The sequence below is a fragment of the Stegodyphus dumicola genome, chromosome 8 (genome assembly GCF_044657685.1).
Source record: "Stegodyphus dumicola isolate Sdum_Otavi_A_Nest chromosome 8, ASM4465768v1".
Taxonomy (NCBI): domain Eukaryota; kingdom Metazoa; phylum Arthropoda; class Arachnida; order Araneae; family Eresidae; genus Stegodyphus; species Stegodyphus dumicola.
This window is the reverse complement of record NC_140775.1, coordinates 31,021,966-31,046,416: the sequence shown is the minus strand read 5'-3', so window position 1 is coordinate 31,046,416 and position 24,451 is coordinate 31,021,966. Positions and strand designations below refer to the sequence as shown.

The 24,451-nt window shown below is 33.0% G+C and overlaps 1 protein-coding gene across 1 annotated transcript in view; it reads right to left on the bottom strand.

Moving 5' to 3' along the window:
- The window catches only part of LOC118200102 (uncharacterized), a 140,949-nt gene that overhangs the window by 23,912 nt on the left and 92,586 nt on the right, over positions 1-24,451 (bottom strand). Inside the window, exons 15-18 of the mRNA XM_035372026.2 lie at positions 23,960-24,106; positions 19,541-19,655; positions 16,296-16,406; positions 7,087-7,213 (exon numbers count right to left, since the gene is read on the bottom strand). Coding sequence (XP_035227917.1) covers positions 7,087-7,213; positions 16,296-16,406; positions 19,541-19,655; positions 23,960-24,106 — 500 coding nt within the window. The remainder of the gene's footprint in view (positions 1-7,086; positions 7,214-16,295; positions 16,407-19,540; positions 19,656-23,959; positions 24,107-24,451) is intronic.

The window sequence follows — 24,451 nt, the reverse complement described above, 5'->3', positions numbered from 1 at the left end:
TAAGAGTTATTTTTTAATTCTAATGTACTTTCCTATCGATTCTTATTTTCATTTACAACTCCCTACCATAATGAAATTTAGAACCGCGTTGAATGCAAACGAGTTACAGTAGTATTAAAGGAAGGTTCAACTTGATTCGTGAGAGAGAGCTAGGAATCCTGAGTAGCGCGTGTTTGCCTTCGGGCTAAAGCTGTAACGCTCGGCCGTATATTACGTCCCCTTTGATATTCGCCGGTTAGTTTAAATTAAGGGTCAACTATGTTAGACTTGTGTTAGTTTCGGGTAAGTCTCGTAATTAGTTCTTATTTCTTACTTTGAGTTCAAGCCCGAGTGGAGGCTTTGGGTAAATCCGAGAAAAGAGCCAACTTTTCATTATATTTTGAGTGAAATAAAGGGTTGTTAAAACTTCTTGAGTCTACGACTTCCAGTTATTTGAACTTAGCGATAAGTTGCTTAACAGTTCACTAGGTTCCTCAACATTTAGTAGAACGACAGTGAGGAAATCTACAAGTTTTGCGTACTTGTCCAATATCTGCACATCTTGGGGATCTTATGGTTAAGATTTGGTTCAATATGGCACACTTCTGCACGATTTTACATATGAAAAACTCTCTCGTCTTAAATTTTGCACACGAGTGTTGGAAAGCCATGGCTCCCAAAATATAACAGATGCATAAGGGAAGTATTTTGAAAGCGACAATATCATTCACAGATCGACAAATGTATTTTTTAAAGCTGCATTAGGGTAATTAAATTATCTCACTTTTTTATGAGTATTACAGTAACTGTGAAGCTCAGTAAATTTTGCATTTTAGGTAATAATTTGTACCCGTCTAAAGTGGTTTCAAAGTGGTTTTAACCATTTAGAACACTGGCGTTTTTTAAAACATTTTAAATAAACCATCTGGAATAAGACATGGACTCAAAAGACTTGCTGACTTAAATACTTATTAACGAAATTTAAGGTACGAAATTTCATTTTAACGGTACTTTACGTGGACTGAGATCTAAGTGACATGCATTTCAGAATGTTGCTTTAGTGATATAAAGTACAGATATTTTTGATTTATCAAAAAGCATACACTAGTTTCAATGTATTGAGAAAAATACATTTTTCTTAATATACTGAAACACAGAAAATCTGAAATATACATATTTCTAGAAAATAAGCATATATCTGTCGACGACGCTGCGCTTTTAAATACGAAACTTTTATGTAAACCTGAACTAATGTACTTGCCGTCAATTTTTAATTTTCAGAAGATTGAAATTTATGATAACTGACTGATGAACTTACATCAAATTCAAACAGGGTTCGTACACATTTCCGCACAAGGAAATTAAGTACTTTTAAGGGCTTTTAAGGACCATTAATGAAAAAAATTATGAGCAAATAGGAACTGAATAAATTCAATTAAAAATATTATATCTATGCCTGAACGCGAGTAGGATGCATTATTATTAAACATAACTTAATTAACATAATTATTAATATTTTGAGAATAAAATTAATTTTATGAAATTTATCACGTTTTACTAACAGTTAGCCTTTTTTTTAATGTCCTATTTTGTCACATGCTTGCTCAGCCTACAGGTTTAGTAAATATTAAGTAGATTTTATGTCAAGCAGCATAGGTTAAAATGAGCATTAAAACCATAATCAGCATGATTCATAACAAAAGACTGGCTGTTGTCACCGCTCCTGTTCGCCTATAGAGAGACCTGCTGATCAGAGCAAACCTGAAAGGCCTGATGTAGGCACAGTTAGCAAGTTTTGAAAGTTAGCTGACCTCTGTCTTACGCTGTTAGTGTCGTAGCTTCGTGTAGAGTTCCAGATGTTGTAACTCAGTTAATATACTTTAATGTTCTATTAAGCCACTAAAGCATTAGCGGTGATAAGTTGTTTTACATTAAGTCTCACTAGATGCAAAGAATAAGTTTCACATGAATTTTTATATTTTTGTGTTTTACCTTGTGATCACGGTAAAGGTTTAACACGTTGAGCCCGGGGTCGAATTTGCTGTCTTTTCCATTCAGCCGGCGGCAATATTGCGATCAAGCGGTGCAATATTGCCGACTTAAATTATTCATAAATTATACAAAAAGGAAGGAGATGCACATAAAGTCCGAAAGTATTGTTCGAAATGTTATGATGACAATTCAAAACTGTTTGGATACAAGATAGCCAAAAATGTTAACAAAATAGTTGTTTCGTATTGTAATATGTGTAAAGCTAAGCCGTATTTTTGTTTAGAATGTTTCAATAAATTTCATTAAAACTACATTTGATCACATTTCATTGAGACTATACTTATTTTTTAACTTTAATACTGTCGGTCCCGCGGACCGACGCCAGCCAAACGAAAATTCCAGTGCCGGTTCCCAGGGACCGACGCCGGGTTCAGCATGTTAACGAAAGGCAATAACTTGCTTTAATATAGAGAGATCATTTTTAAGAGAATGCATTTAGTTATAATTAAATTAGGTATTAGATAACCTTATTCATTATGGATTTACATGGCCACTATTAAATTAAATTTATTTTTTAATAATATACTTAAAAAACCCTATTAATATCACAATCTCATAAAATTTCACAGTTTAAAATACATGCAATTTATGATATTGATTTTTAAACAATATTAGGATAATTACACATTAAAAGCTACAAAACGTAAAACTCAACAAAATAATTATGCCTCTTTATAATTTGAAGGCCTGCCCAGACATTTTGGCTAATTTATATCGATTTCCTTCTCCTTAAGCATATTTTCTAACAATTAGAAATTTGTTTCAATATGCAAAACAATGTTTTTATTAGTTTCTGCGTGTTTTATCTCCTAACTGCCAACGTCTCCACAATGTACTACCTATGAGGGATTACTTGATCTGGTAAAAGTTAAATAGACCGAACCCCCTCCCCGACAGACGTGATCAAATTATCACTATGTCTAAAAGTAACTATAAATCAGATAATAAGTTTAAATAAAAGTTTAAATAAGCTTCTTATTCAAAACGAACTTGGAACATATAGGCCTGTTCTTATGCTAACAAAATCAATTACAGTTTGTGGTGATATAATTAAACAAGAAGAGTCAAATTCAAACTAAAAATATGGACTAGCGGTCAAAGATGCTACAATTTAATTTCAATTTAATCTGGTTCAGTAACTCTATTGTCATAATAAACTCAAATGTCAGCAGCAGTAATCGAAAGACCAATAATTACAAATTATCAGAGCTGACAGAACTAATGCAGGGAGCAAGGGGAGGTCAGAAACACACTCGTCTTATACTCCAAAAACCTCAGTTTAAAAACTGTCTTGTGAACAGTGATTTGCATTCTGATGAGTAAATAGAAATGGGAAATTAAAGTAAGGCTGAAACTGTAAATAATTGGGTAATTTACATAATAATAACTGCACATATGTTTGAAGAATAATTTTCGTTCTCCTTGCATATTTAGTTTCTTTTTTCAACACGTTTCCTTTTCACTTTAAAATTTTGGCATGTTATTAAAGACTTCTGTTATTCTAAAAAACTAAATGCATTTAGAGTGTATGGAAAAAGCTGCTAATTTTATTTCTTTAGTAATACGAACATTCAGAAGAAATATGAAATACATATGGTAAAGTCTGGTCACAGAGCTTGTGTGGCATAATTTTTAGAATTTAGGGACACACTGAGCAACAAAATATAGAAATTGCAAAACTTTTAGAATTTAGAACAGGCATTGGAAGCAGAATTTAGAATCCACAGAGACTGCGTCAGGTGGCAAAATGCCTAGCGCCAGCTCTATGTATGATGCATTAAGACATATTAGATGAATCTTTTGAATTGTCTTCCAATTTATTTATTAACAAAAAATTTTTTTCTATAATGCCTTTCCATATGATAAGATTAGAAGTACTTTTGATATTTTCCATGCTTGTATCTAGTGAAAAGTAGAGAAAATAAAGGGAAGATAATAATGTTAAAAAAGCGGTTCTAGAATCAGAAGTAAAACATTCAACTATTATGTTTTCATTGTTCTTCCAGATGTTCTCCAAAATGTAAGAAACTGCGTGTTACTACCATGGAGACATTTTCCATTTTATCACATGTTTTTGGAATCTTTTAGAATCGTGGGTCTATAAATTTGCCTTAAAATCTTTCTAAACTTTCCAAGCTTCAATGTCTAAAATCCTAAAGAAAAATTACCCCTACCAATTCTGTAACAACAAAAAGCCAGAAATGTCTTTTAAAAAAATCAGAGGAAAAAAATGTGAAATTAATTTTATAGAGAAAACTGATGCATTTTTTGAGAATTCTGATCATTCTGAGAAATGGGAAAAATTCTTACCATAAAAAAATTAAAAAGACATTTTAAATTAATTACATAGCTATTTTGCTTTTCCTAAAAACTGTTTTGTAAACTATGCTTTATAGCATTATTCCTTGCTTATTTTTCAGATTCAAAAAATTGTATAATATGTGGCCAAAAGGGAACTTTATAATATGACAGTGAAAAATAAAAATGCTTTATTTTAATGTTATTTCTTAAATATAATTCCAATATTTACCATTATTTTAATGAAATTTATCAATGTTAGAATGTTCTAAAAAATCGTCAAAAAATTTCCAGATCTCGGAATTAAAAATTTTCTACAGAAACCCATCATAAAATCGCCAAAATATTGATAATCGCCAAATTTAGAACTGTTTAATAAAAGAATTCACATTCCCAAAAGCGGAAAGTTGTTTGAGAGCTCTTCATTACAAAAAATGAAATAATTCTGAAATGCTTATGTTTCTCTTCTTGCTCAGAAACTAGAGTATCCCACCATTATTTATATTACAAATAGGAACAAATTATAACTCAACCCATTCAAAAAATAGCCATATTTGTCTGTGAATCGCCAAAAATATTCCTGCAAAACGCTAATTCACAGCCAAAATGGCAGTCGTAAAAACAGACAGAAATTTCAGATGATTAAAATTAAGGACCTTCTGCCAATTTTGGCCAAACTTAAGGACTTTTAAGGACCAAAAATCGATTCCAAAAAACTTAAGGGCTTTTAAGGACTCTTAAGGACCGTACGAACCCTGTCAGATAGATGACGATAATCAGAATTAATAAATGACTTTCTCGGGTGCCTCTTTTTTATTTTATACCTACAGTTTTAAAATTTGTATTAATCTAGATCCTACAATTGAAGTATAGTTATGGAATCTGATAATTACAATCCGACTAGAAACTGTATGGAAATAATAATCGTTACTGTACTTTTGCAAGCTTAGAAAACACACTTCAGTAGCTGTAGCAAACGAGTACTATTCCGTATTTATTTCTGTACATGTTAAGAGTTAAGTGTTTCCTTACCTATCAAAAATCTGTCAAAAAAATTCGTTTTTATGCAAATTCGGTTCCGAAAAATATTATAAAAATGATATAACTTAAAATTATATAATTTAATTATATCACTTTCTACAGACAAAAGGAAATCGCTTTAGGAGCCATATAAAAATGAGATTATGCAAAATTCAGAATGTATATATGATTACAACCGAAAACATCGCGGACGAAAACGTCACGGAGAAAACAACGCAAGGAGAAAACATCGTAATACAAAACATCATGGGAGAAAACATCGCAGTTCTAAAATATCGTGGTACAAAATATCGTGGTAGGAAATAAAGCGGTTCAAAAACTTCGCAGTTTAAAAACATCGTCGTCGAAAATATCGTGGGAAAAAATTAAGTTGCTACAAATCATCGCATACATGCGTTTTTCAAATCGCATAGTAACATATTATGTAACTGACTTTCGTTATAACTAACAAATTGATATCCAAAAAATCGATTGCACGCTATACATGAAAATGTTAACGACACTTTAAGAATAAACGGAAACAATACAATATGTAATTTTCATTAAAATAATATCAGATTAACAAATGTGAAAGAAAATAATTTGATCATTAACTAAGCAATTTTTATAGAGGTAACCTCATGCAGTTATTTATCTTCCTTTTTTAAGCATTTTTAGACTGTATTTTTCATGAAAAATTATCAGTTTATAAAAAGAGCTTAATTTATTAATGACCTTTGTTAATTAACTATATACATTTAAAATTCTATTAAGCTTTTTAAGTTTCATTAATTTTCTACTCCTTTTCAATTTTTAAATGCTTAATTTTCTTCTTATTTTTTCAGCAAAAATTTATTAATTCGTTCAAATATATGAAATGTAGATATGAAATGTAGAAATGATATTAAAAAAATCCTTCTTTCTTTCTTGTGCTCTACGATCTTTATACGAACATGCATTTATAATTTTCAAATACTGAAAACGCAAGTGTGCGATGTTATCGTCATGCGATGATTTATAGGTACTTTAATTTTTACCACGATATTTTTGACGACGATGTTTTTAAACTGCGAAGTTTTTGAACCGCTTTATTTTCGACCACGATATTTTGCACCACAATGTTTTAGAGCTGTGATGTTTTCTCTTTGCAATGTTTTCTCCCACGATGTTTTCTCCGCGACGTTTTCGTCCTCGATGTTTTTGCCTGTATATATATATATTATATATATATATATATATATATATATATATATGTGTGTGTGTATTTTGAATATGAACGTGTCTACAAGTGATCGATTGAAGAAAAGTCTTCTATATACAGATATTTATTTCTATTAGAAATGGTGCCTTAAAAATATACATTCCAAAATTTACAAACATAATTGTATTCCGCGCTGTTTCTATCATGATGCGCTGAAGGTTTTATTAACGCTATCACAAGTAGTATACGAGGGTGGTATTTTTTATTAGATAAATTCTGTTAAGGAAAACATTCTTATTGACTCTTCCCCCCTCCTCCCCCCTCCTCCCAATGAAAACATATAATTAGCCGTGCAATCTTTTTGGAACATCCAGTACACTCATTATCAGCAAATATATAAATGCACAATTGGTGTTTCGATAAAATTGCCTCGATATTAACTCAGTATAGATAGCATTAATTCGATGTAAAAAATCTGATATGCCAGTAAATCTTTTCTGAATGTAAAAAGTGAACAAAAAGACAGATATAATTACCGAGCGAGCACTCTCCTGGCTCTTGCAGCACTTCAACATAAGAAATTGGGAAAATTCCTTTTTTTGTTCCAAGGCGACCTTCATACCAATTCTGATCAACTTTCCTTGTCAAAACTACTTTTTCTCCCTATAATTATAAGCGAATTATACAAATTATAACACACATTATGATGCATAGAAATATAAATAATGAAAAGATATTAAATATGTATTAATTTAAATTACTCAACTTTTTAATCCTTGCAAACTATAGTAAATTATTACAGATTTTAACTTGAAACAAAACAAAACAAAAAAAATATTATGACAACGGCTCTCAACCAGTGGGGCGCGTTCCTCTACGGGTTGTGATAATTACAGATGGGGAGCGAGCATATCGAAAAGAAAGTATTATTAAAATGATCGATTAATTTACTGAAAGGAAAGCAGAACAAAATTCATCCTGATATAATAAAAAAAATTAATTTTTTACACCGATATAATATGATTGTACTCGTACTTATAAATATGATTGTGTCATATTGCACAAAGTACTTCATAGTTAACTTATCAATGCTAAATTAAAAGCAGATTTAATAATTATAAGAAAATTCACTGAGTCTGTCTTTCAGAGCAAAGTTTTCAAAGAAAGGTTTAAAGTTATTTTCAGCGTAGAAAACTCGTCATCCACTTCTGCCCAAAATTCAAAGATAAATTTGATTTCGCCACTTGCTATAAAATCTATAAAGATTTCTTCTTCAGCTGTTGATTTCGGGAGTATTTTGAAATGGATCTATAAGCCACTCGTAAGTTGCTATCAGTATGTCGTCAGCAAGAAAATACTTTTTAAAATTCTCTATGAGAGAATGAATAAAGAAAATCTTACATGTTGTTCTTCAGCCTTGTAAATTTTAACACCTTCCTCCACATCTGAAAATACTTCCAGACTTTTTTATCTTAAACTTTTGCTCTATAACTCTAATTTTCTACAAAAAGCATTAATTTATTACTCGTATGCAAAGTATGTGTATTTACTTCTTGGAGTTCTAGAATTCAAAGTATTTAATTTTTCGAATGTGTTTTTCAGTTTCATCACAAATTAGCCATCTCAAAACTTCTCAGTTTCCGTCGATTTTCCTATTCTGGAAAACTGACGATCTCATCTCTTAATTCATAAACATGTTGCAAAAATTTTTTACTTTATAAGTATCTAGCCTCACAATAAAATAATAACGCTAAATGCACTGCCCCCATACCTTTACAAAATGGAAAAAAGATTCTTGATTCTCATATAAATACGGTTCACTACGGTTACAACAATTGTCAGCACAATAATTCAGATTACAATTCATTTCTTCGGAACCCAGAAATCAGCGAATCATGCATAAACATACTGTGGAGACTTTTGTTTCTCGAGTGCTTATATCTTTTGGAATCTTCCAGTTATTGAAGGAGCACCATCGGTGCATTATTCCGAAGCAATTTTCTCACTTTATGTTTGGCCCATTTATAAAATCTTTTAACAAATAATGCGAGTGCTCTTGCTTTGAGTTCTATTAGTTTGCAAAAAAGCAGTTCTTCTACCGATGGCATACCATCACAAAAATCGAACATAGGTAATTAAATGATCATCTTTATTGTTATCTGTTGCCTCAGTAAATGAAAACAATTTGTCACGCATCTTCCCGAAAAGCTGATGCTGTTCAGTTATATCGAAAATTCAACAGGCAGCGGTTTCACTTGATACAGGTACGGACTGCAATTTTTTAGAAAAGTTCTCCTAAGCATAGTTTCTACAATTTCAATTGCACGCTGGCAAAATAATTCTTCACCAATGGTGTAAGGCGTTTTACATCTGGCTATTTTATATGAAACTTTGTAGGAAAACAAGAAAAGCTTTTTCATTCACAAACAAAGGTTTTTTAAAACATAAATTTTGTTTTCATGTGATTTAAATGTTAGTGTGAAGAATTCTCTAGGTTTGTTAACGCACACACTGAAAAATGTCGTTTAGTTTCATGCTGTCTGCTGCCACATGTTAGATAAAATGATATACAAATGACAGAAATATTCTTCTTCATTTACTACATTACTAAGTCAAAATTTAAGTATTCTTGAGAATATTTTTCGATTTTACTTTTGAAACCACTCTCATCAGTGCGATTGTTGATGCGCACTGATGAAATGTTTCTCCTGTGTAAGGAGACGAGTACATGGTTTTTTAAATAAGATCTTGACGAGTGGTGAAAGGGGGGAAGAAATATTTATAAGGCCAGTTTTCGACGTAAAAAGTTTATCTTTGAAGGAAAAATATGTTTGAGTAAATATCTGAACTTCGTTCGACGGTTGAAGTAGCTAATACACAAATTGAAACATACACATTCACGATAGATTCGCTAATGGTAAAAGAATCGACTCGACTGAGACTGGGTGGAACTCAAGGAGGTGCAGAATTTACACGTCTGCGTCACAGTTGCGCAGACGTTCCAGACAAATTGGAAATTATGGCAAAGCCGCGAAAATGTCCGATATTTTAGATGTAACACAGACGGTAACAGAGAGGCATCGATTTTGGTTTTGTCATGCAGCGGATCAGTGTTGCTAAATATTAATAAAATATATATTATTCTTTGCAATATGTAAAGTTTCTAATTAAGGTTGTAGTGTAGTTTTAGCATCAAAATTCTCAAAGTACTTTGATTATTATTGTGCACATTGTCGTTGTATGAGAGGGAGGACAATGAAAATTATGATTGAAAACTGAGTCGCAAATACTGAAAAGTTCAGAAACACTGCTTATGGATAGACAATAAATGAATATATGTATTAAGCTGAATTATGTAGGAAATTAAATGCACTACACATGGATCCTAAAAATAAGTTTAAGAGGATTATCACTTCAGACGTTAACTTATTTGGAATACAACATACAATAAATACACTGTACTCTATGATGGACATATCTAGTCTAGAGCCTTATGAAAAACGTTCTTTCTCAGGCAAATTTTCTTTCTTTTTATAAGGCGAAAATAGGATTACGAGGAAATGATATCAAATCTTCTTAATTCTAAGGCCGTAATCTATGTACATCTGGGCAGCAAATCAGGTCTGGGAGGACACCTTATTTTTTTCGAGAAGGCGTCAATGACGACTGAAATATTTATTAAAACGAGGCAAAATGGTCAATGCCTGTCTTAAAAAAAGTGGCATCCTTGTCATTGAGCTACCGAGAAATTTCTGTTTAGCTAAGGAAGACAAGACATACGCTATTGTTTTATGGTTCTCGAAAATGGCTTCAGGGATCCATAATAGGAATGATTTATGAAATCGCAACTGCGGAATAATTTGGGATGCTGGTACCACATGGAGCGGCGCAACGACGGAAAAACAAGTGCTGCGTCAAGAAGTTCGGGCAGGACTTGCTGCAAGAAGATCAGATATGCCCTACCGTAGAAAGGACTGGCCAGAAGGTACGCTCCAATGAGGTAGTCTCCAAGAATGCCGACCCAATCATTGACCGAGAAACGCTGTTGTGCTGCACGTGGTTTTGTACGATGAGGTCTCAAATGAGGGGGGTTGATGTTGACCAAAGTGCACACATTGGCGTTATGCTGATTAAAGGCTTCCTCAAGTGTGAAGTATGCTTCGTCCGTGAACAATACGGATGCAGCAAATGCGCTGTCTGTAGCACTCTGTTGCAAGAAGCATGTAGCAAACGTCCTCCGGAGTGGTTAATCCTTAGGCTCTAATAAATGGACGTGATGAAGATGGTATGCGCTCATTTGGTTTGCTGCGAGTATCCTCCACACATTGGGATTGAGATAAACCCACTTGTTGGGTTATCGCTCGAGTACTCATACTTAGATTGTCTTCTGCCAAACGTAAGACCGTCTCACGTAACCTTCTGTTCACACTTGCAAAAGTCGTGTGATGTGGAGCACGCTTATTCGGGTAACGTTCCAGGACGCCTATTCTATGATCACTGGATCTGTCTACAACTTAAGCGAACAATATTGACTGAAAAAAAAAACCAGTATGGACAGCCATCACAACTTATCGAAGAAAGCCATTCTGTGGTCTTCAGTTGGTGGGCGGGTGAGTCCATTTAACTTTACTGAAAGGGGACAAGGCTTCAAGGAGCTTTAGACCAATCGCAGTACAGACGAGTGACGAAATTTATAGCACGCGCTGGCTGAAGTTCTAGGAATATTCTCCCATTATTTCACTAGCTCACACGCTGCATTTGTAGTTCGAAAAAAATTGTACAAAATATGTATTATGACCAACACGCAGCAGAATATGCTGCTGTGCTATGTGAAAGAATATTCCGTTTTTTAAGGGGAAACTTAACGCAGGAATTTAGAGCTAAGAAATAAAGATTGATATGGAATACCACGAAAGCAATGGTAAATAGATAAAAGTAAATGAATTAAGCTTACTTCAAATCCTTTTAGAAATAAACAATTTTAATCATTTAAATTTATAATATGATTAATTTGCATTACAATCTAATAGCAAACTAAGTTTTTTTTTCCCCCCAATGCTTACATAACTGTTTTCCCGCAATTTATTTTACAGTTACTACTGAAAAAATATTTCTTTAAATAAGAAATTAGAAAGAAAATATTTATTTCTTAATATTTCTTCCCTTTTTACTTCCTTGTACGAAGTAAAAAGGAAGTATTGTAATCGCGAAAAGTTTCAGGCAGCATATTTCAACGAAAATATCCATTTCGACCGCTATCGAATGCAATTTAACGATGCTTTTGCGTGATATCTGTACGTAAGGACAGAATAAAATACTCTTTTCCTTCAAAAAAATTATAAAACTGCTTTAAAATTAATTCTGAAGAGAATTTTTCGTGGTGTATGTACGAACGTAGTGCGTACGTACGTATCTCGCATAACTCAAAAACGAGTAGCCTCAGATCGTTGAAATTTTGTATATAGGACTGCTATAACATGTAGATGTGCACCTCGTATTTTGGTTGCAATCGGCCGCACCAAACGTTTTCTTTTTCAATTAATATATTTATATATATATATCTACTCTATTACCCAGCTCGGTGATCTCAGTTTCTTTACTCTTATAGGTTTGTAAATTGTACATGTTTTGCTTTATAAATGATTGAATTATGTTCTTTTTATCTTCCGGTTAAGGATTTTTTGCCTTTAGTAAATCTGTGTGCAATATTTTTAGAATTATCAGCAATTTTAAAGTTGTTTAATTGCCGCTAAGACTGTTTTTAATGGCGGCCATTGATATTTACATTTGAAGGAGGAGACTGGTGGATTTGTTGCCAATCTAGAGAAACTTAGCTTCGCAACAACAAAGATAACGCATTAATTTATTATTGGAAATTAAATCATGCTTAATTCTTTCTGGAATTTTTTCGAGGAAATAAGCGTTTGAGATTTACTTCGTAATTTTTAATATAGATATTTTGAGTTTTTATGTATTTTTGCCTTCTCGCGAACTGAGAACTGAATTAATTAAATGAGAAATACTCAATCCTCTGTGAAAAACTGTTTCTTTTTTGTTTTGTTTGCTTAATTTCTTTTATACATAGTTCTAGCTTTATTATAGTATTTGAGTAGAACATGTGGCAATGATTAGATAATTCTTTAAATGATATACATTTTGTGCATTCTGAGTTATAATATGAATGAAATATAATACTGTTAAGTAAACCTAGCGCCAGAGTGTCGCTATGGTAAACAAAGTGAATTTTAAAGAATGGATTTATTCTATTGTGGTTTATGCACTGTCGGCGAAGTAGGTTTAATTCAATCTAATAAGTTTAAATAAAATGCAAGAAAAAATGCGTATAATTTAATATTCCGTACATGGAAGATATGCGGTGTACACATCAGATTTTTTATTTTCTTTTCCTATGAAAATTATTTCTTTCAGGAAAAGAAATAAAATTCATTCGTTATTACAGTATGGCCGATTGCTGCTGCATTCAACTATCCCACACGCATCAAAATGCTTTATTTTAAATAATTTATTCTATAATTAACATGAAAGAAAATATGTTTTCAATATAAAATATATAACCAAATTTAAACTAATCTATCCTGTATGTGTGATTAATTCATTTTGCAATTTTTGTCACACGATTACTAATACTTTTTTTTTAAATATTACATTGCTGTTATTTGAATTTTATATATATATATAAGAACTGCTCAGTTTAAATATTCTTCCTTCTCAAAAGATTTTATTCTGTGAAAATAATTAAAAGATAGTAATATTTTCACAGTGCAAGTACTAAAGTAAAAATAATCAGTGTAGGTCTCCTGCAGTTGAAGTAGTACTTGTCAAACCAGCGTTTCGACACATTTTAAATAGAAAACTAATAATAATCAATATCTCTTTTACAATATAAAAACGAAAATGCTATGAACAGTATATATATATTTTTTTTTAATTTGCAAAGAAACAATGATTTTTTAATACTATAAGAGGTTACAAAAGTACTATTCCATGAACAAACCCTCAGTCTTATAGCATTGTTACTTTATAGCATACAATAATGATGCAGTATAATTCTACTAACAAGCCCACCAGCCGCCGAGCGGTAGAGTAGCTGAACGCAGGTAGTTGTTGGAAGCTAAGTTTCTCTAGATTGGCAACAAATCCACTAGTCTCCTGTTTCAAATGTAAACATCAATGGCTACCATTAAAAAAGGCTTAGCGGCAATTAAACAACTTTAAAATTGCTGATAATTATAAAAATATTGCACACAGATTTACTAAAGGCATAAAATCCTTAACTGTAAGATAAAAAGAACATAATTCAATCATTTTTAAAGCAAAAAATGTACAATTTACAAACATATAAGAGTAAAGAAACTGAGATCACTGAGCCGGGTAATAGAGTGGATATATATACGTTTGGTGCGGCCGATTGCAACCAAAATACCAGGTGCACATCTACATGTTATAGCAGTCCTATATACAAAATTTCAACGTTCTGAGCCTACTCGTTTTTGAGTTATGCGAGATACGTACGTACGTACGTGTGCGTGCATACGTTCGTACAGACGCCACGAAAAATTCTCTTCAGAATTAATTTTAAAGCAAATTTATAATTTTTTTGAAGGAAAAGAGTATTTTATTCTGTCCTTACGTACAGATATCACGCAAAAACATCGTTAAATTGCATTCGATAGCGGTCAAAATGGATATTTTCGTTGAAATATGCTGGCTGAAACTTTTCGCGATTACAATACTTCCTTTTTACTTCGTACAAGGAAGTAAAAATAAATAAATAAAATAAAAAATAAAAATAAAAAAATAAAATGAAAATAAATAAATAAATTTAAAAAAAACCCTGAAAGCCTTCAGATTTTATATTACTTCCAAAGGGCTATTTTTTAACGTTTTGCGTGTCATCTTTATTTATTAAATATCATGTTTTTCGTACTTTAACCATAAAATTCAATTCAACAGCAATGTCATAGAATTTAAAAAAAGCATATCTTTAGAATTTCCGATACATAGTCTCCCGCGCTAGAGATGAAAATGTTTTTTTTCCGTACAATGTTGCCATTGCTCGCTTTGAAATCGTTGGGTTTCTTAATGAAAAACTCATAAATGCTTTACAAAATATGAAATAGATAATAAAACAAATTCTCAGTTCCAAATTTGGGCCTCCAGATGCTTATATTAGATGGAGGATTACGTTATTCAGAATTTCATGGCTCTAGGTACCGTTGTTTTATCACAGTGCGAGAAACATTCATACATTCTGCAGATTCCTCATTATTTAATTTCTTTAAATATAATAGAGCGCGATAATACTTGGTGGCAACGATTTGAAAAGTGAAACGCCACAGAATGGCAAAACGAAATTAATAGCCCCTCTGCGCTAAAACTTATTTTTAAAAGTATCACATTAGTAGTAGTACAGCTACTGAAAAAAATATTATAAAGCTATTTTATAGTTTTATAAGTTTTTTTTTAATTTTTATTTTACAGTAGTGTGAATTTCGCGTAATAATGAACGACATTCCTTTTTGTGTTCACAGTATTATTCGTAAGGTATTCAACTGTTAGATTTTAAAGTAAACGTAATTCTTGCTGTACATAAATCGAGCAGAAGCTTATTGGATGTCTATATTTGTATTAAATGAAGAAGGTTTATGTGCTTGATAAACTTATTTTCTTCTACATTTTTAAAGCATACAATTACAATTTTTATCTATAATTTCAGCAATAGTATAACCTTTCTTTCATTAGAAATTACTTTGTTTTCTGAATGTGGCTTCAAATACTCTCTCAGTTCATTGCAAATTAAGATAACTATAAATTTTAGCAATCTGAAACACGCAATGAAAACATCTTTTGGCAGAGCAAAAGCATCATATTTTCTATAAATTCGCCACCGATTCAGAGATCTACGACCGTATTCTTCGTTTAAATATGGAAAAATCAGCAGCGAAAACACCTACAAAGCCATTGTCTACTTAGTACGTCAACTGCACAACACTGATTGACGACGCGGCAACACTTTTTCAGGCGCTTTCGACAACTTCCGTACTCAGAGAATATAGGATGTCGGGCCAAACAAAGTATATTCTTTGGTCGGGCAGACCTGTTTTTTACTAGCCGCGACATCTGGCGGCTCACAACTTGCTGTCGACTCTCGTAGCGTAGAATAACCGTCCTGGTACAACCGCCGTAACAATGAACGTAACAATCTGCAGCTCCAATACAAGACCAGTTAATCGTTAGAATACGCGTTCATCCTACTACCTCGAGAAACGGATCGCAAATAACGACTTTCAGGAGGATCGCTGTTCACGCAACCTTCCGTTCAGAGCCATCTACCGCCAGATTGCTGAGAGGAATCTTCCAGGACGAAAGGAATTCCATGCAGCGCCGTTGTTAGGCTTGCCTGCCAACTTCTGGTCGTAGTTTCGAACAGCAGTTGTAATACAACCTTTCAATAAAATGTTTTCTGTCCCATCAATGTTTTGCTGTTTCCGTTCTTTTTCTCTGCTTCTTTGCACCATAGCCCGCAACTACGGCATTTGCGACCCTGCATTCCTATGTGATTACGAATCTCCTCTGTACCCCCTACATACCCTGCAAGTTTATCGGTCTGGTAGCGAATCACCCTGTATAGGCACCTTTAAACAAACTGGCATCAATATAGAGAAGATATTTTAAAGCGAGCTGGTATCAAGGCATGGAAATATATTTGAAATTTGAAACTTACCTTAAATAAGGATAATTCTACTGGTGTCTGGGCGCGGAAATTGTATCTGACAATCGCTTCTCCTTCTGTAGCTTTTCGAGGCTGCAGATTGGCTTTCTCACTTGGGATGATCTGAATAAAAATACGAATTAGAATGAGTTATTTGAGTATGCTAATGAAAACCAGAGATATCTGCATACAGGAAACGATACCTTCAAGGTGAATTTTACAAGAAAATCTGATTTGAATTAATGTTATATATTAAGAAAACAAAAACTAAAAGGAAATGCATAATTACTATTGTAGAAAATGACAGATATTTTATAGATATTTACGATCAAAATTTAATACAAAGCTTCTTAAAAGTAGGAAAAATTCAACCTTAATTTGGCGTTAATTTTAGATATATGTTTCTACGTATGTTGAAAGCTGACAGAAGTCTGCCATTTTTGCAACTTATTTAGCGTCACTAAGCGAAATTTTATCATTAAAACAAGGAAATAAATAAGAAAGATAAATGCAATAGTTAAGAAGTGACTTTAAGATTTTAGTTACAGTCCTACCCTTCTGAAAGTGTTCAAGATGTAAAATATTTAATTAATTATTAATGCGATCTTTAAGGCTGATGCTGCGAGACAAAATATTTAATATCCAGTTCAATTTTCTTAAGGAACAGATGAGTGTGTGATTATGGCAAAGCCTCGAGGGCTATCTGCCTAAGGGGAGGGATACCTTCGTGGAGGACTTTCTAAGGGAAACTGGCTCGTATACACGTTACACATGGGAAAAACCACGAAAACGCCCATGCAGCCAGCCCGTTCGCGGGATTCGAACCTCGGACCGAACTACCAGTGTTCAGCGACTTTACCGCTCGGCCGCTGGTGGGCTAAGGAACAGATGAAGATTTCCTCTTTCAGAAATATTCAGACGGGTTCTCTGTTCGGTCATAGTAAGATTAACAGCAATAAAGCCCGATTCTACAAAATACGAAGTAGGGAAAAGTATGATTAAATTAAATATAATTTTATACATAGTTGGATATAACATAGGCATTTTTTTATTTAATCATTATTTTATTTCGCATCCACCACTATTAAAATTACATTTACTCTCTTCATCATATTTGAGTTCTAATAGTTCTTGGAAAGCAATATCAACCTCAACATTATTTTCTTTAAAAACATTTTCCATCATCATTTTCCTGTCATACCCCTTGTCATAACCTACCAAGTTCAAAATACCTTCAAATGGATTCTCTAAACCCGATTCAAGCTCAGTAAGGCGACACTGAACTTTCTAGTCTCCTCTGGAGTTACATCGTCTTTTAGAGGTGACAATTCGGGAAACTAATGAAATTCTTTTTTCAATAGATTATGATAAAGAACAATTTTATCGATAAATAATGACACAATATTTTTGCAAACGATAACAGTTCTCCTTGAAGCTGCAAATTGACCTCATTAAATACTTTAGAAATGGCACCAAATAAAAATCACAACTTTTATTATTTTAATTAATGACAAAGATTAGTCTCACTACTGGCTTTAAAAACTGCATGATACTATTATATAATACTACAAAAGGAGTACTTTTTGACAACCATCGATTGGGTTGGGTTTATTTAATTATGGCAAAACACACTAGGGCTATCTGCCTAAGGGGAGGGATGCCTTCGTGTAGGACTTTCTAAGGGAAATTGGCTCGTATACACGTTACACATGCGAAAAACCACGAAAACGCCCAGGCAGCCAGCCCGTTCGCGGGATTCGAACCTCGGACCGAACTGTCCGTGTTCAGCGACTTTACCGCTCGGCTGCTGGTGGGCCTAAACAACCATCGAAGTTCTGCATGTAAAAACTTAAAAAAAATCCTTTTAATGTCCTGACATAACCGTCGAAACATCCTGTTTTATTAGACATTGGATTTGATCTTGTTTTACAGCTTTAATTAATTATGCTTAATGATGAATGGAGACCTTGTACTTAAATGTTTTGCTACATGGCTCATACAATGAATACGCAAACCATTCCGCAATTCGTTCTTCAAATACGCAATATATCCACCTTAGCAGCCTGCTTTTGATGGTGTTCCGTCAATGCAACTATATTGTTCAAGATTATATTAGTTTTTGCAAAGTATGATTTTACAATATTAAACACTGATTGCTAACTAGACACTAAACTGCGGTATCTATAATAAGATTTACAGCAAATAAAATTTCTTCTTGTTGGTTCATCAAAATAACGCGCACATGTCGTCAATAAAACACTAATACCTGCAATTAGTTGACTCTTCCAGTTTATAGCCACTGCTTGTTGACCTTGGTCAAGAAGAATAAACCTTATAGTACACCCTGCAATACACCAATCCTGCCGTTCCTTTACGTTTCAGCAAAGAGGTTAGGAAAATGACTTGCAAATCAAGCTAAGTTTTCCCCCCCTCTCTTTTTGGGAAAAAATAAAAGGGAAAAGCCTCTGCATGCTTAATAAGTACTGTAATATTGTTTTGATTTTCGATGATGTAACTAATCTATCTTATCACCTGTATCGCGGATAGTATTTATGTTATGCATTTATTGAACATAATCACACCCAAGAGTATTACGCACCTTAATATTTCGTACCTATTCACACCTATATTGCGAAAAGTTCAGTGTCTAGAAATTTTAAATAGTGATTAAAATTTACAGTACAATTATTCTTGATATATTAAAAGTACTTACTGACAAAGATCAGACGCAAATGCCAAATAATGTCAGAAATTACAATTTTATGATTGTATAAATGTCAATATCTATAAAAGTTAATTATACTTAATTCGATTCTAAACATTTACTTTAACACCAGAAGTTCGTAAATTCCTATGTACAAATGAAGGCGTTAGAAGAACCAACTTGTAAATAGATTCTAAATAAAATAATAGTAATAATAATTGGAGTGTGTAACGTAATGTGTAATTAGATGGTGAATTGAACACTGCGACTGTAATCTCCATTGAGCTGCTTTATGCTTAGTAAATAACAATTATTTTAGATAACTATATTACAGAATTTGGTGATAGATGAAATGATATGATGATGTTAGTTGAGAACTTCCTACACAGTTTTAACTGAACTTTAAAGAAAATCATTGGTATCATCATAAAGAAAATAAGTTGAGTAGTATTAAAATATCAGATACAAAAACATTCATCAAATAAATGTTTTACTAACAGAATAAATAATAAAGGGGGGAAAATATGCTTACTGAAATAAAAATTTATCATACCTCAACATAGGTGACAGGAAATATGCCAACAAGGCCGTGATGTTCGCCTTCAAACCAATTTTTATCGATTTGCTTATTGATGTAGAGTATATCTCCTTTATTCAAGCTAAGTTCCCTTTAAGAGGAAAGACAAAGGAAATCATACTTAACATTTCAGAAATAATAAAGCAGCAACAATAATAAAATCAGACATACTCTCTTTTAAACGTGAATATTTAATAACCAGTTTTGATGCTGATATAAATAAACATTAGGAAAATAAGAAACAGTTAATTCAGATTTTTCATTATTTAATTTCTTCAAATATAATGCAGGACTCTAACATTTGGTGGCAACAGTTTGAAAAGTGAAACGGACATTTATAGTGAACCAACGCAAAATCGCAAAACGAAAACAATAGTCCTTCAGGGACAAAGCCGCTTTGGACTAAAAAAAGGGGACAGTTCTGTATTTCCCGTTCTACTGGGCCAATTGACAATATTCAAATTGCGTTTTTCATGTCTCATATTTCGATTCTACGACCCAAATTATGCCTAAATATTAAATTTTGTAAAATTTGGTGAGAAATTTACAGAGAAATTAAAAAATTTATCCTGACGCAATTTTTTTAGTTTGCGCCAAGAATAATTCACTTGGCGAACTTCTTAATATATAGAAACCAATTTTCCTTTCCCTTCCATTATGCCAGAGCGGAGAAAAAGACATCTCGTACCTACCTTTTCACATTGTGCATGACCGGGAAAAAAGTCACTTCATTCCTACTTTCAAATAATTTTAGCAAAGTGTCTAAACCACATTTGATGTTTTATCCCTTTCAACAAATATGCCAAATTTCAAAATGCACCACTATATAAATTCACTGAATAAAAAACTTAGAAATACGTCTAATTTAAGATAACGGTAAAAATTTTATAGATTATAATTCAAAATGTTTTTTTGAAAAATTTATAAAATTATTTAAAAATACAAATTTTAAAAATAATTTCATAAAAAATTGGGTGAATTTAATTTGGAATGACCCTCAATTTCGAAATTTGAAAGGAAGAATCGAATAAGTTTAATAAGAAAGAGATTAATAAATATAGATACCAAACTCAATTAACACTGAGGAGCTAAAATTTTGAGCATTAATTTTTTAAAAACTACTCTTGCGATTTTTACAAAACTTGGTACGTCCGCGTAATTTGAGCCGTAGAATTGAAATATGGAAAAACATTGGTATGTTATTTCAGAAAAAGTCCGATTTTGTGTCAAAATACCTATATTAGAACAATGCTATATATAAACCTAATACATATCCTAAGTAGTGCTTTCCAGACATGAAAAACGGAAGTTGAATTTCGTCAACCGGCCCAATAGAACGGGAAATACAGAACTGTCCCATTTTTTTTTTCGCAGTGTATCTCGAATGGGTATGTTGCAAAGCATAAGTATCCGCACGCATATTCGTCAGCAAGGTGACCGTTATTTAAGTTTCCCTTGACGCTAGAGCACGGAAATCAGCGCCTACACTGGTGCTTTCAGTGTAATATGAATGTTCATATGTAATACTGTGCTATGCAAAATATCTTGTAACAAAAGAAAAAAAATATGTACTGAACAACAGGCCTTGTATGCCAATGTAACTGATTTCCGCAGAAATGACGTTCAATTCCGTACGGCACGAACTAGGACGAATGTCATCTTCGTGGTGTATAATGACCCATGTGGGAGCATCAATCGCGAGCCGTAGTCTTTTCAGAAGAACTCTTACTTTGATTACAATATCATGACAGTAGTATCCATGTGGAGAAACACAAAGGAGAAAGAATGGTGGAAGTTCGCATTCTGCATCGTCACACATCCGGCCCAACACTTTGCTTGATAGCACGGGGTAAGGCTGACAGGACGTTCCATTCGTTTTGCATATCCGGTACTTAAGACTAGCTACCGCTATGCTAATTATGTTTTTGCTCTTGTCCCGATCACCAGTCAGTGCTCCCACCAAGCTAGAGCTCCAAATTTCGGAAGACAAGTGAAAGCGTGTTTTTGGCCTGGCGGTACGATATTCGGTTTCTTTGCGATAAATTAATTCAGGCTCTTTCCCAGGGTCATTTCTCAACTTCAGGGAAACTGGAAAGTTTACAGCGGCACATTTCCCATCTTTGATAACAGATGGCACCATGAGACAACGTCAGAGGCAGAAAGGAAGCAAATGATGGGCCTTCCGCATTTTAATGCCTAAAGCTGTGCCACATTTTCGAGCCCATATTTCAGCAGAACAATACCAGATCACATATTGTCCATGTTGTTCTAGGTTTTCCCAATATACAGAATATTTGACTCGCACCTTAATCGATGCGTTCTCCAGATCTCTTCCCAACTGAAAACGTCTGATCAAAGGTTGAAGAGAGTTTGGCATGACAGTTTTCGACAATTAGTACGACAGATAAAATTTGGAATATAATTGAAGCCGACATACTACTATTCAAGTTCGACTCCATATCCAACCATATAACAGCTGCTATTATTCCCAGAAGCGAAGTTGGAGTTTCGGTTTCTGCGTATTCAAACTATTTGAGATTGTAACGATCTCACATTCCCTTTTAATATATAAATAAAATAAATATTATTATGATAACAGCATTCTTTCATGATGTAGCAATAGCCAGACGTGTATTTATAGGGTCAGCAATGGCATCTTCCATTTATATGCTCTTTAACATGTTGGTTCAACATCTTTGATATTTCGTATCGATGTGTCCATTTTTCACATAAAACTGAGCGTTAATATGCTGTGCTAAATTTTGTTGGCCTTTTTCACGCCAAAGTGAACGCCATACAGATATTTATTTTCTCTTTAACTACTAAAATATGCCTCTTTTACTTTGAAGTTTACGCACATATTAGTTAACTGCTCAAACATGAATATTCACGTATATTTGATACTGTTATGCAAAGGCGACACTACGCAGCCATTCTGGAAATCAAATTATCGCATTATGCATATTTAAAGATAATTTTGGAAAATATTCTTAAGCAAGTTTGTTGATAACTGAACGAATTTAAATCCAGTGAAATTCCTTTAAAAGAATTTGACGCTATGCTTAAGCTTCAAAGCTTAATCATTCTCTCACGAAGTTCTCCGCCTTTATAGTTTTAAGGTATCACATTAAACAAAAACGATTAACTAATCCTTATTGTATCATAATTCATAATTGAAAAAGCTGTATCAGACAGTCGTCGCTGATTCGGGGTGGAAGTAAGTTCTTTTCCAAGTACTGCTTCATCAGATCTGAGGGATACGGCTATTACGCAGGAAACCCAAACGACTTACTGATCACTTGTTTATCAGCCACAAGTTGCTTCAGGTGATAGTTGGTCAACAAGTGAGTCAGCTGCCGCTGACTACGGAGGTACTACATTCATCTCCGAGTATTGTTTTATCAGACCTAATGTCATCCGTTGCATGTCAGTCCGTTGCTGAATCAGACGACAGTGTGTCTGTCAAATATCACTGAAATGGGTGACAGCAAGTTCTCCGATTATACTCGCGTATGCTTAAGAATAGTTTGCCAGATTAAAATTTTTATTTTAAACTAAAAAATTCTAATTTTAATGTCATTATATCACATTAAATTTAATGCTATGAAACAATGATATCAACGGAAATAAATTTTATCAATTGTAAAGTTTTTGTTCTTTGTAAAGACACAAGTATATCGTTACGGCGTTTGATTACTGTTGTAGTCCTCTTCAACTTCAAGAACAGGTGCATTATGTTTCTATAGTTTTGTTTCAATTCAGATTTCAAGACAGAATATCTTTTCCAAAATGGTATTAAAAACTGATATTAAGAGACAAAAGCAAATGGGGCTTAAAAGCACTTAATGGTCGATTTATACATCAGAATTACATTTGCTTACCCACTAGGTTAAAGGCAGATTACGAATTTTGATACTGCAATACAAAGAAACTTTTGGAAAGTTAAATGTCAACAAGAATTTTAGGTATCACTGTTCATTGAAATAATTTTAAGAAGTATTACATAACAATTTACACGAAAGTTTTTCAGTATGTCAAAACTCAGGAAGAAGAGAAAAACCCAAAACAATTTTTAGATTCCAAGCAGAATTTAAACAAGCCAGTTTTTTTGAAAATTTCGCTTAACAAAGACAATCTTGTGAGTCGATGATGTGTGATGGGGATTTTTAAAGAAATGATCTGTTACCGGACAAAACTGAAAATCCTTTAGAAGTTTCTGTTATTAAAAGACTATGAAATTTCTTATAAAATTCATATCATTTTAGGTGTTTAATAATATTTGATAAAAGTTAAATTCCATTTGGAAACCTGAAACGCAAACCAAAAGAAAATGCTTATAAGGACTCTTAAAAATGTAAGAATAGCATTAAAAAATCATAATTCTGCGCTACTCACCTAGGCGTTTGTGCCACAAATGGATACAAAGCCCTTGCCATTGTTTTGGGGGGAGGACCTCTGGACGACCTTGTGATTGTCAGCCGGTTATCGAGCTCAAAAGGATTGTCATAACGGTTCAGAGGTATAGGTGATTTCTGAGACGGTCTATGTAAAATATGCAATGAATTCATAAAAATCAAAGTAAAAAATATATTAATAAATTCAAAAACATGAATTTTTATTATTTGAAAAAAAAAATGTTGAAGCTATACATGTACTTGTTATAGTTGCAACATATCTTGCATCGCAGCCTTAAGCCACATGAACAAAACTTATTAACAATCATCGGTGGGAGCATTTGTTTATTTTCCCCTCATATGCTATCATTTCTTCTTTACCATCGACTTCTCGAAAAGACTTACAGAATGACAGATTTTTAACGTACTCTGCACAGCCACAGTGGTTGTAAATATGTGTGCGTTATCCAGGATTAAACTAACTAAAATCTAG